Source organism: Periplaneta americana, chromosome 2 (assembly GCF_040183065.1).
Source record: "Periplaneta americana isolate PAMFEO1 chromosome 2, P.americana_PAMFEO1_priV1, whole genome shotgun sequence".
Lineage (NCBI taxonomy): Eukaryota > Metazoa > Arthropoda > Insecta > Blattodea > Blattidae > Periplaneta > Periplaneta americana.
Window position 1 is genome coordinate 5,885,211 of NC_091118.1, and position 18,859 is coordinate 5,904,069.

Genomic DNA, 18,859 nt, shown 5'->3' on the forward strand with positions numbered 1-18,859 from the left:
CGTTAATCAAAAGACCATGACATTAAAATGTTACAGGAGACGCTGTTATCTCTATTTATATACTATTGTCTTGCCTTAAATTGGCAATGAACATCGGTTTTTCTTTCAGGAGATGGTGAACCTGAGAAGATAAAAAAAAAGACCTCGGAGTGGTGACATGGATAAATATAACAAGATTCAAAATGGAATATAATTATATATTATTATTTTATTATTATATATTTCTTATTTATTATACAGTATATTTATCCATGCCAGTGAGCTCAGAGCTCACTGATTCACACGCAAAATCGTTTTAAATTTTTGGAATAGATGGCAGTGCACTTTCTTGATATAGTGACATCTGTTGCCACAGTAGCAAAGTACTCGAGATCCACAACAATGATTGATGATATTGATAAATTATACTTTCCCTCCAACCTAGCAATAGAATATTATTTTTCCGGCAGATTTTCCCACCAGTTTAGCCAAATGATATCTGTTGGTGTATCAGACTGCGTTGGCGACATTGGTCGTGACGTGCTACTGCTTCATGGTTACCATCTTATATTTTTTTCTGTGGTTTCCATCACAAGTTGTGTACCTTTACGTCGGGGACGAAAATTGTGTGTAAAATGTGTGAAAAGTTATGCGAAGAGTACCATATATAACGTGTGAAACTTTAAACTAGAATCAATGACCGCAGTCGAATCAGAAGTTTGCATTCATATTATTGTTATTCATTTATTTTGTTGCTACCTCTGCAATCGATATATTAAACAGTCGACCGAGAAATAAGGAACAAAATATGATTGTTTACAAGCGATGAGTACATATATTATAATTTTTAGGTGTTTTATGCTGTTTCCGTGTTTAAACTACATTGTTTTTGGGTGATTGTGTGTGTATGTGCGCGTACAAGATATGTAATAATTCGTGTGAACGATACAACGTAGTTGTGTGCAGAAACAAAATATGTATGGATTACCGCACAAAATAGGTTAAGCAACTCAACCAATTTCCATTAGATCTAATTGAAGTTGGTGTATTTAGTTCTGTAAGTTCAGGTGTGAGTGCCGGTTCAATATTGTGGCAGTAGTTTTAGGAACACAGAATTTCGCAAAATAGAGAGATTGAACATAGTGCAGAGGTCAAAATGAGATACATTTCTTGTGTGACAACCAGAATCCCACTCCACCAGTCGCAAATGTGTCTTTCGTAAATACGTGAAACCAAAGCAAAGGCTACAAATAAGCCTGTTAATTTCCAAAAATAGGTGATAAAATATCTTGCGTGGAGACTTACTACCAATGAATGAAAAGTAAAAAGATGGAACTGCCCCTCCTTTGGTTAAGAGATTAAATATACCGAAAACAGCCCTAGTTTCGATTGAAGACTTTCGCAGATTGTAATATTGTTCGTATTTTGCGTTTGCAATATCAGTTTATTATTTCGTTTTTGTAATCGGAAGATTTTTCGCGTTGTACTAAGCACCATTTCTTTTTATTCCGCGTCCTTTACTGTGTAATATTGTACGAATGGTTTGCCAGGGTTGCAATACCATAATTGTTGAATTTGTTGAGAGGTACAAGAACAATAATAATGAATTGGTGACATTTTTACACCGACACGGCGTAGTAAAGAAAATGAAGGCATGTGTGTGTTGTGGGCGTGAAGTGAATATAACTGTGGATGGTCATGGTCGGTGCTTTCATCGTTGCACGAGGAGAGATTGCAGAAAAAAAGGATCCGGCAAGAAAAAACACTTTCTTCGGCAGTTCCAGTCTGCCAATCAATTACAGGATGAATATACTTAGGAAAGTGAATGCTAGATGAAGAAGATATCTGAAGATGGACAAACAGTGTGTTGAGAAGCGGAAGTTCATGTGTGTGAAGTGTCAGAAAAGTTTGAGTGCGAAAAGAAGTGAAGAGCAGAGAATGAAATCAAAGAAGCAGGAACATTTCAAGGTTTGAAAATGATTGGAAACAAGATTGTGTTATGTATGTGTCATTGAAACTTTGATATTCTCTCGTACCACACACGGGACTTGCTTTGGATTATTTCATAATCAAATGGAGGGAGGGAGAGATTAAGTAACTTTACAAATATACATGCGTCATACATTAAGTATATCACGTTTCATACATACATTTCCATGATTCCACTCAAGGAACTTTTCAATAAAATTGTCCATCCTAACTATATCCAGCAGAGAACTCTTGGGAAGTTATCACTGCTGCCAGTATCTGAAAGATAAATACGCGAATTTTCGTAAGGTCGAAGATCAGTGACAGAATAGGTTTGGTTTGTTCAGAATTTTGGTATGCCTTGCACCTCTGATCACGTATATAACGGGTTATAGCCTGTAGTGATCAGGGCTTGCACAAACGATTTTTGGTAGATCGATTTATCCCGGACCATAGTAAAGACAGGAGTGCTGTCGTCAGCATAATGTAATGACGTGCTGATATCACAGAATTGCATCTTCATTGTGTGAGTCGACCTGGTTGGCGAGTTGGTATAGTGCTGGCCTTCTATGCCCAAGGTTGCGGGTTCGATCCCGGGCCAGGTCGATGGCATTTAAGTGTGTTTAAATGCGACAGGCTCATGTCAGTAGATTTACTGCATGTAAAAGAACTCCTGCGGGACAAAATTCTGGCACATCCAGCTGATAAACCTCTGCAGTTGCGAGCGTCGTTAAATAAACCATAACATAACATCATTGTGTGTGTAGATGTAGGTGAAAATTCTCTGTCTGGTATATAAAGGAGAGGAAGGTATTTGGGTCAGGTTGGGTGGGTTAATAGCTTTCGCAGTGATCGCGTCGTGTTTCTGGAGTGGTGTGTTACAATTTTGAGGTTGTTCTGAGTACCTACGTTTTATCTCCCATGTGTGGTGTGAGAGGTTATTGAAGTTTCACCTTTCTATCAAATTTAGCTCTCTTTCTCCCAAATCTGTTTTTCCTCCATTATGTACCATTTCCCTAAAAACTGCTAGTCCAAGGTAACTCATCGTTTATTTTTTCAAATTTTAGAATTGTGCACAGAAAAGAAACTGGTAGGCCTGATTATGTAATAAACAACGGCCAGGCCATTTTCCTTCACTCCTCCCAGGGCACATACATTACCAAATATATACATAAACGGGACTGTTGTACCTTGAATCACTTTTCACATTTTATTTTTTATTTTTTTATTTTTTTAAGTTTTGGAAATGAAATTTTTAAATGAACAAATGCTTGAAAAAATTATTGAAGATTCCTTTACGACTTCCTACAGTTATTTTTCTCTTTTACAGATCTATTAAGGATGAAAAAAATAAAAAATAAAATGAAGGGATATGTAAATTGTTCCATTGCGCAACAGGTTCGTGTACCTTGAAACATTGGAACATAAGGAATATAGGTGGAAATATAGCTGGAAAAACTGACAATCATTAAATAAATGTATTTGCCACATTTGCAGGCTTCTCTGATTGAGATTTTATTTCCTGGAGGAGCCATCACTGCTTGAACAGCTTTCTTCAAGGCATCCGGATCAATTGGGGGCCTCTTAACTCCGGACTTACTTCGTGACACGATCTTAAAATAAAAGAAAAACAACCGATAGCATCATGTACTTTGGAACATGTTCCTTGGTACAAGATGTTTTGTGATCGAAGGTACAAGAGGGTGTATGTTTAAACTAGAGATGAGAATAAATTTAGCCCTAATCATGGAAATTAACATAATTATGTATTTACTCACAAGATAATAGGGAACACACTGTACTTGATTGATAATTACAAATACGATTTAGTTTCGTGTTAGAAAACATATAACAATGAACTAAATATTTACTTTTGGTACCAAAAAATTGTTTCGTCGACAGAACTCACACTTTGTAATAAATCAAACTGGAACTATGACCAGAGCTACCTAGAGGCTTTCTATACAATCTATTTCAGTTTGAGTTGGCTAGGTAACAAAAAAAAATCAGAAACAAGCAAATGTTTCAAGGTACACAATGCTCAAGGTACAAAAATTTTCAAGATTTCCTTATGGTTGAAATATTGTCAACCTCTTTACAATCTTATCGGAAAGTATGTTTCCTGGACCTCTATTACAGGAAGATGGCCTGGCCAATGCTTTCTATGTAATTATCAAGAAACTAACTACGACTTTTAGCTACATAAATTTCATTTCATGTAAGACTTAGCCCCTCCATTTCATTGTTATTAAGAGCTTAACACTTATCATTGGTCTTTTTCATGTAATTAATTTTACAGTACCTATATAAATCCGTAATCTGTGATATTTTCTAATGAGAAAGATACAAAAACCTTCCTTAAGGGCACACTTGGGTGAAATTTGAATTTTATAAACCTTTTGAGCTAACTTAGATCTTTGAAAATTTGTCCACATAGCAATCTTATTTTAAACAGCCTCTGTAGGTACAGAATTATGTGAGTTATTGAAATTTTTATAAATTTAAATTAGGCTATATTTCGAAAAATCACTACTACTCGTACAAATTTCAAAACATTTGCCAAAAATTTTCTCTATATATTTTTCAAACTTACTAAACATAACTTGATAATTAGGCCCTACTTTCTCAGATTATTCTTCAAAGATAAGAAAACGCTATTTTATGTAGGCCTAGTCGAATGTGAAAATAGGTAAAAATTGTGATGTTTAGCAGAAAGAAATATTTCCCCCCCAAAATGTTGAGGTTTAAGGAAAATACTGATATAAGTTAGCTGGGTTTATTAAACACACCTTTAAGAAAACCTACAAAAAATCATGCACATGGTACAAAATTTGTAGGAGTAGCATTTTTAGTGAAACAGTATGTAAGTTTAGTCAACTGTCCGAAGACAGGTCTGGACCTCAGAAGTGATACCACTAGGCACCACTTATGAGGCAACTAAGCCAGAAAATAATGGAGTAGGAGATTATCTGCTTTCCGCCTCCATTGCATACATCGCCGACTAGCTACATATTACACTAGTCAGACTTCAGATGCATACAAACAATTGTTCTTCCTCTGACACATATCGTCAAGTGAGATGTACTGCCTGATAATAGATGTACATATCAGCAACATATTACACTAGTCAGACTTCAGATGTCTACAAACAATTGTTCTTCCTCTGACACATATCGTCAAGTGAGATGTACTCTTTAATAACAGATACTGTATATACATATCAGCCAGAACCTCAATCAGAAGTAAGTTATAGTATGTAAGGAAAATGGAAATAGAGAACATTGAGCTTAAAAGTTTAAAGAGCCATCCAAAGCTTGCATTCTTTTAATTGAATATCGGCCGGAATACAGCTGATTGATTTGTGAAGCGTTTCTCTGAACCATGTAGGTCTACAACATTTTTTAGTTACAAAATAAAGCCAATTTTTTTCGACAAAATTTCACCTAAGTATATCCTTAATTTTGCTTAAGCATTATTACTTTCATATGAAGTAAAGGGACAAAGTATTGTGATGTTGAAGAAAATCTTTTTCTTCTTCTTCTTCTTCTTCTTCTTCTTCTTCTTCTTCTTCTTCTTCTTCTTCTTCTTCTTCTTCTTCTTCTATTATTATTATTATTATTATTATTATTATTATTATTATTATTATTATTATTATTATTATTAGTTTTCTACAATACAGTAGTTATCCTTCACGCAAAGAAATTTTGCTCCCCCACAAATTTCTGTTCTCAGCATCTTCTTCAGTAAGATCTCTTCTAGTCATACTCCTTCTGATGTCATCCATCCATTGTTCTCTTGGTTTTCCTCTTCTTCTCCTTCCCTGTGCAGTCCACTCCATCATCATCATCATCATCATCATCATCATCATCATCATCATCGGTATTCTTCCATTTTTCTTCCTGTTCACGTGTCAAAACGATTTTAATCTTCTTACTTGATTTACTTCAATTTCGTTCTTTTCTACATCCATAATGTCTCCAATTCCTGATTTTTTATTTTTTCCCTTCTTGATTTTCTCGCTGCTCTCCGCCAGAAGTCCAGTTCAGTAGCCAATAATTTGTTTTCGTGTATTCTGTCTAATGTGCAAGATTCTGCCCCGTATAACATAACATAAAACATTGATTTCCTGATTTCCACTGAACATAATTTTGTTTCCAGCGTCTTTGAAAAGATTGAGTGGCTCTGTTAGCATGATGTCTGTCTGCATGTATCTGCTGAACTGTGAACAGAATTGCAACATGATACTTTGTGCATTTAGTGAAGGCATGTGCGTGGCGGAGCGCATCGCAGACTACTGTGAGGCTGTGCTGGCCGTGACAGAGCTGTGCAAGCTGGGTCTGCGCTGCTGTGTGTCCAGGGACGCATACGGCGATGGGGAGCTGCCCCCCAATGTCGTGATCATGGACCGCAATGCTAGTCGACCAGGGCAGGCCTCAGACAGGCTCATGTCAGTAGATTTACTGGCATGTAAAAGAAGTATTATTATTATTATTATTATTGTTATTATTATTATTATTATATCTTCCTCTGTATATCAGCAATTTAATACAAACTCGCTGGGTTGTACCCGAATAAGCACTCTCTTACATTCCAAGACAGATAACAACCCCCTTCCTTTTTTCTCATCATTTGTAAGTACAGCAGTGAGCGACACAATAGCCACAATGGGTGCTGATCATCTACTGTGAAGCAAACTATGGAAATGTGATTGGTGAATGAAAAACACCAACGTAAAGACAGAATGTCTTCATTTTGTGTACCCTTGTGAAATGTGTGGAAGTTTCTTTTAATCCAAGAAATTTGCATTAAATAAATGTTCCATAATAATGAGAGCAACAGGCGATGTGTACATATTTTAGAGCCAAAATCATTATTACAATCTACAAAAAATTACAATTAAATCCACTTTCATAATAAAATTTCAAATAATAATTCAATAATAAATATAAATGTAATCCATCTCCACCAAAACATTTTATATTAGTGACATTCTTTAACAAATAGAAAAGCCTATTTTTTATTTTATTGAGCCTAAATAAAGGAGTTTAAGAGCCTATTTTAGGCGCCTAAAATGCGACTTTTTAGGGCCTAAAATTCCGCTCTCTAATTGTAAGTAAATAGTATTTGTCACAGAGTTCAGATTGAATTAAAGTACTCACCACAATTTTGGATTTAAAGCTTTTGAAGGATACAGTTTCTGTTTTACACAGCTTGAAACCATCTTGAATATATACAAAGAATCAGACTTTCCTTCTACTGACACTAGCACTGTCTAACACATTATTTTTTAACTATTTTTACTACTAACAAAGTTGAGGCAGACTTGGGGACAGTTTTAAAACATGTAGAACATGAACAATTCCAGTTATTTATTAAACTTTTTCTATAGGATAAGAATCTTTATCCTGGCTGCAACTTAGTAGCCTAGAACATTTCATTCACTCTCTCTTCTGTTTCGAGTTCTCCACACTTCTACTCCAAATTATCTTCGTTCCCGGTTTAACTACTTATCCTCCAATCACAATTTAAACACAAGGTCACAGGAGAGCCAAATCCTAGCAATTCCTGCCCATAGAACATCCCACTGTTCATCCTCTTTTACTGTCTCAGTGTCTCAGTCCCCCATGAATGGAATTCTCTACCTCAGAAGATTAGGGGCTGCCAGACAATAACCACTTTCAAGAAAAGGGTAAACGATTTCTTACGGGCGCAGTCAAATTGAAGTTACAATTGAGGGGCTTAGAACAAAAAGCAGGTAAGTGACTGAAACCTAGTTTTGAGGAAATTACAGTTAAAGTTCTACATACAATGGAATATTACACACTAGTTTGGTGAAATGATGCCCATATAGCAGCACTGCACAGTGTGATCACGTATCTGATTTTATCCCAAAGAAACATCCTTTTGGGCTATCACAACATGCACTGACCTCATTTTTTAATAATGTCACTTGCCTGCTTTTTGTTCTAAGCCCCTCAATTGTGATCGAGTTTAATAATTTAATTTAATTTGGGTATGACTATTATTATTATTATTATTATTATTATTATTATTATTATTATTATTATTACATAATTATTTTATTGGTGTTGTGAAGATGAAAAGAATTGTATTGTATTAATTATGTTATATTCACAGCATGGTAGTAATTTTCTATCATACTGGTTGAGTGGAAGAGAAGGCCGAATGGCCTTAACTCTGTCAGTTGAAATAACCATTATTATTATTATTATTATTATTATTATTATTATTATTATTATCATAAGAATAAATATTAAAGAGTACAATAAAAAACATAAGAAGATGACATTTTATATGATAAGTATCTGAAGCACAGAGGAGGCCTTGATAAGTGTTTGATCTGTTGCCATAGCAGCCGTGGGCAGTGGCTCAGCAGTGCAGACACCAGCAACTGCCACGTCAAGGCCCCCGGCCACGTCTCCACGGCCACTGCGGCCCTGCAGAGGGGAGTGCGTCAGCGGTCTGTTTGCGCTCTTCTGTGACGATGTGGATTCAGAGGCTCACTGTCCTGATGAAGGGAGTTGCTGTGTCACCGGATCACCCGCACCGCCTGCACGGGACCCCAAGCCTACTACACAGTTTGCACAGTTTGGTGGAGGCACCACCACCACGACCACCACCACTACCACCACCACCAGGTACGCTTTGTGTTGAAGCCTTGATTGAGAGATGTCTGGGCGAGCTCTTCCCTATCTCATAAAATTGTTGCTTTGTGAACAGTCAGTCAGTATTTCGATTAAGATTGTTTGTATTTCTAAAACCGTCTGGTGAGAATGCACTGGCCTTTTGCAGAAAAAAATTGAAACAAATAATGTGGCATTCTTGTAGTTTTATTGGCTGTTACTGTTCATGACACCCTCTGAATTGTGTGATATTTTTAATGGCCCTCTTCTCTGAATTGTGCGATACAGTTGACTGTCTTCTTCTGAATCATTTAAATAGCAGGACATTGAAAGTAACATACCTCTTATTAAAATAATCCAGCAGAGAACTTTTTTTAAATATTTCTTTCCTTAGAAAAGGGAGGATATCTGCTGCAAATGAGGTCTGAATCCATAATGTAACATATCTTATCTTTCTATTATATTTTTACATTTATATTTTGACAGACTAGTCGACCTGGTTGGCAAGTTGGTATAGCGCTGGCCTTCTATGCCCAAGGTTGCGGGTTCGATCCTGGGCCAGGTCAATGGCATTTAAGTGTGCTTAAATGCGACAGGCTCATGTCAGTAGATTTACTGGCATGTAAAAGAACTCCTGCGGGACAAAATTCTGGCACATCCGGCGACGCTGATATAACCTCTGCAGTTGCGAGCGTCGTTAAATAAACCATAACATTAACATTGACAGACTAGTACTAAAATTATTATATTTCATGTACATCATTCCCTGATAAATTGACTGACTGCTGACTATAAACAAAATCTGAACAATAGTTAGGACAGACAGCCAGACCTATGACTTTTTTATCACTTATCAGGGTTGCTGAAAATTTGTTTTGCCATGAGGGTTTGGAAATCAGTTCTGCAGCAACACAAAATTATCTTAATAACTTGTACATACAGGGATTGACGAGGATTTACTGCTACTTATGGAGCATATTTCCGAAGACATTCTGAGCAAAAACTGTCATATAAACATTTGTCCTAATCTCAATATTTTCAGAGTTACACTAATTTGAAGTTGTTAGTAAAATACCTTTTTTCTTTAGTTTTAATGGTAAAAGAACATCACAATAGAGAATGAACTATTCAGGAGTATCATTTCTTTAATTTCCTAGCTAAAAATATGTTGTGAATTGCTTTGTACAGATTTTATTTTTCAATTTTTAACTAAAAATCACATCATTCTTAAGCAAACATAAAATTTGTTACAATCATACGACTTTAGGAACTTGATTCTTTACGGTTTAATTAAGCATCCTAATGTACAATCTTAATTAACTCATCAGTGTGGTTTTAGGCGTAATAGATCAACTATTGACCAGATATTTTGTATTCGACAGATGATGGAGAAAAAATGGGGGTGTAAGGGTACAGTGCATCAGTTATTCATAGATTTCAAAAAGGCATATGACTCGGTTAAGAGAGAAGTTTTATATGATACTCTTATTGAATTTGGTATTCCCAAGAAACTAGTTCAATTAATTAAAATGTGTCTCAGTGAAACGTACAGCAGAGTTCGTATAGGTCAGTTTCTGTCAGATGCGTTTCCAATTCACTGCGAGCTAAAGCAAGGAGATGCACTATCACCTTTACTTTTTAACTTTGCTCTAGAGTATGCCATTAGGAAAGTCCAGGATAACAGAGAGGGTTTGGAATTGAACGGGTTACATCAGCTGCTTGTCTATGCAGATGACGTGAATATGTTAGGAGAAAATCCACAAACGATTAGGGAAAACACGGGAATTTTACTGGAAGCAAGTAAAGAGACAGGTTTGGAAGTAAATCCCGAAAAGACAAAGTATATGATCATGTCTCGTGACCAGAATATTGTACGAAATGGAAATATAAAAATTGGAAATTTATGTTTTGAAGAGGTGGAGAAGTTCAAATATCTGGGAGCAACAGTAACAAATATAAATGATACTCGGGAGGAAATTAAACACAGAATAAATATGGGAAATGCCTGTTATTATTCGGTTGAGAAACTTTTATCATCCAGTCTGCTGTCGAAAAATCTGAAAGTTAGAATTTATAAAACAGTTATATTACCGGTTGTTCTGTATGGTTGTGAAACTTAAACTCTCACTTTGAGAGGAACAGAGACTATGGGTGTTTGAGAATAAGATTCTTAGGAAAATATTTGGGGCTAAAAGGGATGAAGTTACAGGAGAATGGAGAAAGTTACACAACACAGAACTGCACGCATTGTATTCTTCACCTGACATATTTAGGAACATTAAATCCAGACGTTTGAGATGGGCAGGGCATGTAGCACGTATGGGCGAATCCAGAAATGCATATAGAGTGTTAGTTGGGAGGCCGGAGAGAAAAAGACCTTTAGGGAGGCCGAGACGTAGATGGGAGGATAATATTAGAATGGATCTGAGGGAGGTGGGATATGAAGATAGAGAATGGATTAATTTTGCTCAGGATAGGGACCGATGGCGGGCTTATGTGAGGGTGGCAATGAACCTCCGGGTTCCTTAAAAGCCTGTAAGTAAGTAATGTACAATCTTAAAGAATTTACAAGAGTGGCGTGATTTGTAACAGTTGTTGTGATTAGTGCATAAGCAAATGTAATTTTGTAGATAAAAATCGGAAAAAAAAAAAAATTCTGTACGAAACAACTATGGAATTCACAACGCATTTTTAGCTTGAGAATACTAGTTAATTAAATAAATGATACTCCTTAATGGTTCATTCTTTATTTGTAATATTCTTTTACCCTTAAAATTCTCCTTAATGGTTCATTCTTTATTTGTAATATTCTTTTACCCTTAAAATTAAAGAATAATGGTATTTTACAATCAACTTCAAATTAATGTAACTCTGAAAATATCCTCGTGAATCACCCTGTATATCAACTAACTCCCTCTGAATTGGCGGCCGGGTAGCTCAGTTGGTAGAGCAGCTGGCTACGGACTGGAAGGTCCGGGGTTCGATTCCAGGTGGCGACAGGATTTTTTCTCGTTGTCAAACTTTCAGAATGGCCCTGAGGTTCACTCAGCCTCCTATAAAATTGAGTACAGGGTCTTTCTCGGGGGTAAAAGGCGGTCAGAGCGTGGTGCCGACCACACCACCTCATTCAAGTGCCGAGGTCATGGAAAGCATGGGGCTCTACCTCCATGCCCCCCAAGTGCCTTCATGGCATGTTACGGGGATACCTTTTTTTATCTAGTCTAAATTGTGTGATGGAATTCGTGATCCTCTCTGGATGTTCTGCACATCAGCAGTCCTCTTCTGTTTGCTGTTTCAGTCGTCCCACCACCACCACTTCCCAGGTGCCTCTGCCTTGGTGTCCTGGCTTCTGCCTCATCAACATCATGGCCGCTTTCTGCGAGCGTCCCTCTGTGCTGATCGCCCACACTTCGAACTGCCAGCGTGGCTCACTGTGCTGTGACAACACCCGGGGACACCACACCACCAGTGCCACCCCCTCGCGTCCCCGGCCCAGGCCGCCTGTTACCACCAGTACCACGACGACCACTCCAGCTCCTGCTGACGACCGACCTGAGTGCACAGGATCCTGCATCGTGTCATATCTGTCCTTCACCTGCTTCAGTAAGACACTGCATTGTGCATGTGGGTGCAGGGGAAATCCTGTGGCAAACAGGAAGAGTTGGCTCGCTGCTAATGCTCCATTTTGCTTCTGGCCTCACAGTAATGCCTATCTAGGTGTGATTACTAGAAACACGTGATAATTTTTTCACGAATTTCTGCTAATCGAGTCAGGGTTAAAATGTTTATAGCTACGAACTAGACTCATTCTGTGGGCACATTTAAGATCCTGATTTGTCGCGAATTTTGCTCGTTTTTTTCCAATTTTTTGCATTAAACGTGAATTTATTTATTTCATTTTATTGGGTTATTTTACGACGATGTATCAACATCTCCGATTATTTAGCATCTGAAAGAAATGAAGGTGATAATGCCGGTGAAATGAGTCCGGGGTCCAGCACCGAAAGCTACCCAGCATTTGCTCGTATTGGGTTGAGAGAAAACCCTGGAAAAAACCTCAACCAGGTGTAACTTGCCCCAACCAGGATTCGAACCCGGGCCACCTGGTTTCGTGGACACATGAATTTATTTTACAAATATTACTGAATGGTACATTACACACGGTTGCATGTTTTGGCGCTTTACATGACGAAGTATCATTTGGAATGACTTTTTCATGCTCTCAGTAAAAATGAAATCCGTTTTCGTCGAACACCCACAATTTTTATGTAGTTCCTTATGTGCGCCATATTTAAATTTCGCGCGTAATCTTATACTGCAATAGATATAATAAATCATAAAGTGATTGAACACTATAGATTATGCTATCATAGCAGTTTACCAGACGTCAGTTGTCATAAGAACATCGTTTCCTAGCAACCAGTCGACCTGGTTGGCGAGTTGGTATAGCGCTGACCTTCTATGCCCAAGGTTGTGGGTTCGATCCCGAGCCAGTGTGCTTAAATGCGACAGGCTCATGTCAGTAGATTTACTGGCATGTAAAAGAACTCTTGCAGGACAAAATTCCAGCACATCTGCCGACGCTGATATAACCTCTGCAGTTGCGAGCATTGTTAAATAAAACATAACCTAGCTACCATATTCAAGCTGACATTTTGCTATGCAAAAATAGGTATTAAGGTGTATTTACATTCAAACATGTAGCCCAGTTTCACTGAACTTCGTTAAAATAACGCTAATAGCATGTTAAATAACATGTTGTTTAAAATAAAAAAAATCTTGTTAGTGTAATAGTGTTTCACAAACCATTTGAAATATTTTGGTTAGGTAATGTGATGTTAAGAGCAATGTAACAGGAATCAAAGAGGCAGTGATTGTGTGAAAGTATTCTGAATGTGCCTATAGTTGTGGAGTAGTCATTTGTTTTAGCGGAAAATTGTATTTTTACATTATGGAAGTTACAGAGTCAAATATAATTACTGTATAATGGAAATCGAGAAAAAGAAATGTGTAAGGAGCACCTCATCTGAGAAACATAATTATTTAAACACATCTAGCAACTAATTGTAAGAATATAATTGAAGACAAACGTAGTGATGGAACTTCCATAAGGGAAAAGGAACAAGCATGGGCTTCGTTAACCCAGGATTTCAGTCGCCATTTGGATGTGAAAACACGAACTATGAAACAAATCATTGTTATTAAAGTATTAAGAGAAATGGTAAGAAGGATCATGCACAAGATACAGTGGAACATCTGAAATCTAAGGGTGGTACTTTCAATTATTCGGGATCTAGTAGAACCATTAGAAAATGAAGATGATTGTAATGCTGAATACAATTTTAAGCGTTAACATTATTCTCGTATCTTAGATACCTAACATATTTTCACACATAATTAGTCATAATTATATGTAAATTGTTACTGTAACAGGCCACTTGGCCTAATACTTGTTAGGAAGATGATGATGATGATGATGATATATGTAAATTGTTAAATCAGTAAAGAAATATCGTTTTGAAAATGTGCAATTATATCTGAGTATTAATAATTAGATTTATTGATACTAGTTCACAAAAGGACAAACTTAATAATTTAACAAAATGAATCTATATACAAAAAGTAGTTACACATAATAAATATACAACTTTCTAAACTACTTAATCTATCACAAATCTCAGTAATTTATTGGTTCAAACTTGCACTTAAGTCTGGTTTTAGTGCATGTTTAAACCAATCGTGATAACCGTTAAAACTTTAGAACTTATTTATCTGCTCCTTTTGACAAAACTTTTTTAAAATCAATTTTTCTTTTTTACCTTAGTCTTCTAAATCTGTTCTATAACTTTCATATTTATGTTTAGTAATAGGTTCACTTATGTAATGTTAACTAATTCTTCCATGTCATCACACTGCATCCAGGTTAGCAGTTGTTGACATATAGCCAGCACACCGCAATAGCTGAATCGGTATTTCTCAGTGAGTGCAGTAGGTCAGTCTAAATTCCTGCTACATGCTTGGCAGCAAGTTATTTGCTTATTTATACATACATCTTGTAGCATAAATGTGAACACACTTGACATATTAATTACGTAAATCAATATCAATTACAGTTACAACATTCTTTTCCATGCTCACAGTTTCGTTTAATTCTATTCTACTTTTTATTAAATTTATTCAATGTGTAATCTTATTGACATTAAAAGTCTTGTATATACAAATTAATTTAATGTTGTCTTAAAAAAAATAATTTTACTTCTAAATACATCTTTCTTGTTCAGATTAATTTTTTTTTTTTTATTTTATGATTATAGGAAAGTTAAGTTTTTGTTTTTGCCTACCTCTTAGTAAATAGTTTTGTTCAGTACTTCTATCATTATCTATATTTTATTGATCATAATTTTTTCTGCTAGTGTTTCTATATGGCCTTTTACCTCTAATTAAGTGATCGTCCTCAACTTCATCCTCCTCGGTAGAATCCGCTAACCTCATCAGTGTTGACGCTATGTCACTTCCTCTAGCGCGCCTCGAATTACTTAAGGACTGTTGCACTATTTGTACACGATTTTCACTTTCACTGCACTTGTTGGATGAGCCACAGATGCTTCTCTTTGCAGCACTTTCACTCGATCGCCTCTCAGTCTGTGTTACCATCCCGCAAGCCGCCTCTTCTCTGGTTTCCGCAGTTTCTTCCATGCACGGTCTTCTTTCTTCACTCTTGTTTCTTCTTGAGGGAATATTAATAATTACATTAACGCTTATGTTAATAAGCACACATCTAATATATATCATTTTAGTATTTATGAACATATCCCTAACTAATTAAAAATGCTGAAGTAGTGATTTGAGCTATTTTTTTTTTTCATTGCAAATATATGTCGATATAATAATGCAGCTTGTAACATATGTTCTCTGGCAGCCATGATACACGCTGTAACAGAACGTTAAGAAGTTAACTATGGGAGTATGCTATGTTAATTTAAGAGTGGTTTTAACATGATGTTAGGAATAACAACAGTTGATGAAACATCTCTTCCATTAGGTTTAACAAAAGTTGGTAAAACTGGAATGGCAAGTGCTATCACATTCATATCATTGCTTTGCAGGAAATGCGGAGATGACAGATCTGTTCCGCTGCCGCAAGTCTGGCACCCAGTGCTGTGCGCTGAAGAGCGCGATATGGGAGCAGCTGGAGCAGAAGCAAGGGGGCAGCAGCCAGCTGTCTAGGAACGACACGGTCCCTGCGCACTACCGGCCTCCTCCATCACACCCTGCACCCACACACGTGCCAGGTATGTGCCCTTCCTCATTCCGTGCAGAAATGACCTGTATCGACAATAACAATAACTGTAAAAAGAAAATAAATATTTATTTACTGTTAATATTAATGTGCTAACAACAGTGGTAAATGAACAGTAGAGTAGCACAGGGTTTACAACAATATTAGTGACGACGAAATTTTTTGGACGGAATAAAGCAAAGAATTAAAAATAACGGGAAAATTGCAATCAAAGATGAGTGTGATTTAAAAGCTCTGTGCACCAGAGCTTTACAAATGGCAAACAGCAGTGGACAAGGGTATAAATGGAAATTAATCAATTAATTTAAATCTAGAAAGCAATTATAACAAAAAAAAAAAATTGATCTGGACATGCAGTATGTAAAGTTGTATACCTTTGAAACTATTAATGCTACATGCATGATATTTGGAACACACAGTTCTTAGTCTATTCGGGTTATTATGCCATAAAAATGCGACATTGTCACGAAAAAGAAAAATCTCACGAATCTCTGCTTATGTCATTTTTTCATTACGATCCGAACTTTTTGAATCTGACAACACTGATTATGTAACAACACGTATGTGGGAGGAAAAGCACAAAGTATTCTGTAGTTTAAGAGCGCGAAGTTATCTGTTAGAAATCACATATTTGAAAGCACATTTAAGGCAAATAAATCATTACTTCTGTATGTTAAATTAAATTAATAATGAAGTGCTGACCTTTTTTAATAATGACAATTCGTAGAAACCTTAATACAATTATTATTTCGTGCTTGATTACAGTTATTACGAAGAAAGGTTGAGAGTCCGTGTGTCATGCTCAAATGGACATTTGTTTATATCTCGTCAAAACCATTTCATTTTTTAACATTACATAAATGTAAAAGTTAGACACATCACATAACAATCAACCTCTTATATGGACAACATTTTGATTTATGTACAGATTTTATAAGAAAAATACTTGAGACACGTAACACAATGACTGTGACACACAAACAAAGATCTTATGTTTATGTGTCATTAAAGTTTATCCTCAAATCCAGTTACAATTTTTGTTGTTACTGGAAGTCTTTACACTTATACATAATTAGCAGTGGGATTTCAAAGACTTATTGTTGATTTAGATAATTTTATTTTTTTATGTGCGTGTGTGTGTGTTTTTTTTTCTTCAGTGGAAGATTTGCCCTTGGGTAGAAACTATGAATGAATCAAAATTGCACTGTAGACTGTTTAAAGAACGTACTTTTAGGAGTAAAATGAATTGATCTTTAAAAATGTCTGAGATATATCGATTTTAGTGAATTACTGTATTCTTTTTTTTTTTTTTCAAAAACTAATCTCTAATTTAAGTTGTTGAAGTAATGATATTTCTCCATAGAAGAAATGAAAATTTTGCATCAATTAGGAAAAAAAATTCAAATTTCACATCCTCTCCCTTTAAAGTTAAGAAATGTCAAAGACTGACAAATGAAATTCATAACATTTGTAAACTGCTTCCAACCATTGTATCTGCTACAAGAGCAATTCCAAAGCCACCTGCTACTCAACTGTCACAATTACCATGACAACAAATGTTCTACCTGAGATTGAGAAAGCAGTTCTACCACAGTCTAGTATATACAGTCACGAAGCTTGAGTTGCGAGGGTGCTAGGAACAATAGACTGTGCTGGTAATATTTCGCATTGTCTGTAATGAGGCAATAGTAGCGATCCTAGTGGTTAGCAACTATTTATGGATGCATATTTACTATGTATAGAGCTTCGTGACTGTATATACTAGACTGTGGTTATACTGCACACACAGCACATTACAAGGAAGTTCCTGGAGCCTGGTTGAGGATTTCAATAGAGAGTCGAGGAGGTGGTGGTGGTTGTTATTGATGATCTCGTGTTGCAGGCAGCTCCACAACGCCACGCCCACCGGTGTACAGCAAGTACGTGTGTGGGGTGAAGGGCACAGCATGCCAGGGCCGCTTGGTGGGTGGTGAGGATGGTGACCCCGCTGAGTGGTGCTGGCAGGTGGCGCTCATCAACTCACTGAACCAGTACCTCTGTGGCGGTGCTCTCATTGGCACTCAGTGGGTCCTCACAGCTGCGCACTGCGTCACCAAGTAAGATTTTTCATTTCTTCTTTTTTTTTTTTTTTTATCTCAGCATATTGGTCACCTCAAGACACATTCCGATTTGTAATTGCTGTTGAATGGTCTACATCAGTTCATTCTCTCACTAGATAGAGCATAGTGTCCACACCTGTGGAGTAACGGTCAGCGTGTCTGGCCGCGAAACCAGGTGGCCCGGGTTCGAATCCTGGTCGGGGCAGGTTAACTGGTTGAGGTTTTTTCCGGAGTTTTCCCTCAACCCAATTTGAGCAAATGCTGGGTAACTTTCGGTGCTGGACTCCGGACTCATTTCACCGGCATTATCACCTTCATTTCATTCAGACGCTAAATAACTAGAGATGTTGATACAGCGTCGTAAAATAATCCAATAAAATAAATAGAGCATAGTGGTGAACAGTTTCCACACACAGAAACATGCTTTGGTGTGCGTAAGCGATTGAATTCCCTTCCCTTTGTTAAATTATATAAGGAATAGCCTGATTGGACTGTTTGGTCTAATGAATTGAAGTTTAGTTGATATCAGACCATATTATTAGAGCTGAAGAAAAGTATAGGTGTCAGGATAGTAAATAATTTCTATATACAGTAAAATCTGTTCAAGATGGTAGTGACATGGTCCTAATTTTTTTTTCTGTTGTGGACAGGTTTCCGTATTATTCATTCGTATACATGAAAAACAAAATGGCATGCCGGAAACTGCAAGAAGTGGAAAAAATTCCGTTTAACACTATTCACATTAAATCAGCCTTCTGTCGCTTATTCTGTCGGTGAATCATTTTGATTAAAATCTCATTTTCTGTATAAATGTTGTCGTAACTCACTCATTAGTCATTAAATACTATTAAAGTTTACTAATCTCACTG

General features: G+C 36.6%; 1 protein-coding gene across 8 annotated transcripts in view; it reads left to right on the forward strand.

Moving 5' to 3' along the window:
- Positions 1 to 601: 601 nt before the first annotated feature.
- Positions 602 to 18,859, forward strand: part of LOC138712126 (protein masquerade-like) — a 74,864-nt gene continuing 56,606 nt past the window's right edge. Inside the window, exons 1-6 of one of the 8 annotated variants that reach the window (XM_069843595.1) lie at positions 602 to 1,947; positions 6,206 to 6,423; positions 8,321 to 8,606; positions 11,890 to 12,194; positions 15,698 to 15,883; positions 17,774 to 17,987. In XM_069843595.1, the coding sequence (XP_069699696.1) occupies positions 6,213 to 6,423; positions 8,321 to 8,606; positions 11,890 to 12,194; positions 15,698 to 15,883; positions 17,774 to 17,987 (1,202 nt within the window). In that variant the 5' untranslated portion in view covers positions 602 to 1,947; positions 6,206 to 6,212. Of the gene's footprint in view, positions 1,948 to 6,205; positions 6,424 to 8,320; positions 8,607 to 11,889; positions 12,195 to 15,697; positions 15,884 to 17,773; positions 17,988 to 18,859 lie in introns of those variants that run through there. The other 7 variants (XM_069843620.1, XR_011335643.1, XM_069843571.1 and 4 more) reach the window with 7 other exon arrangements.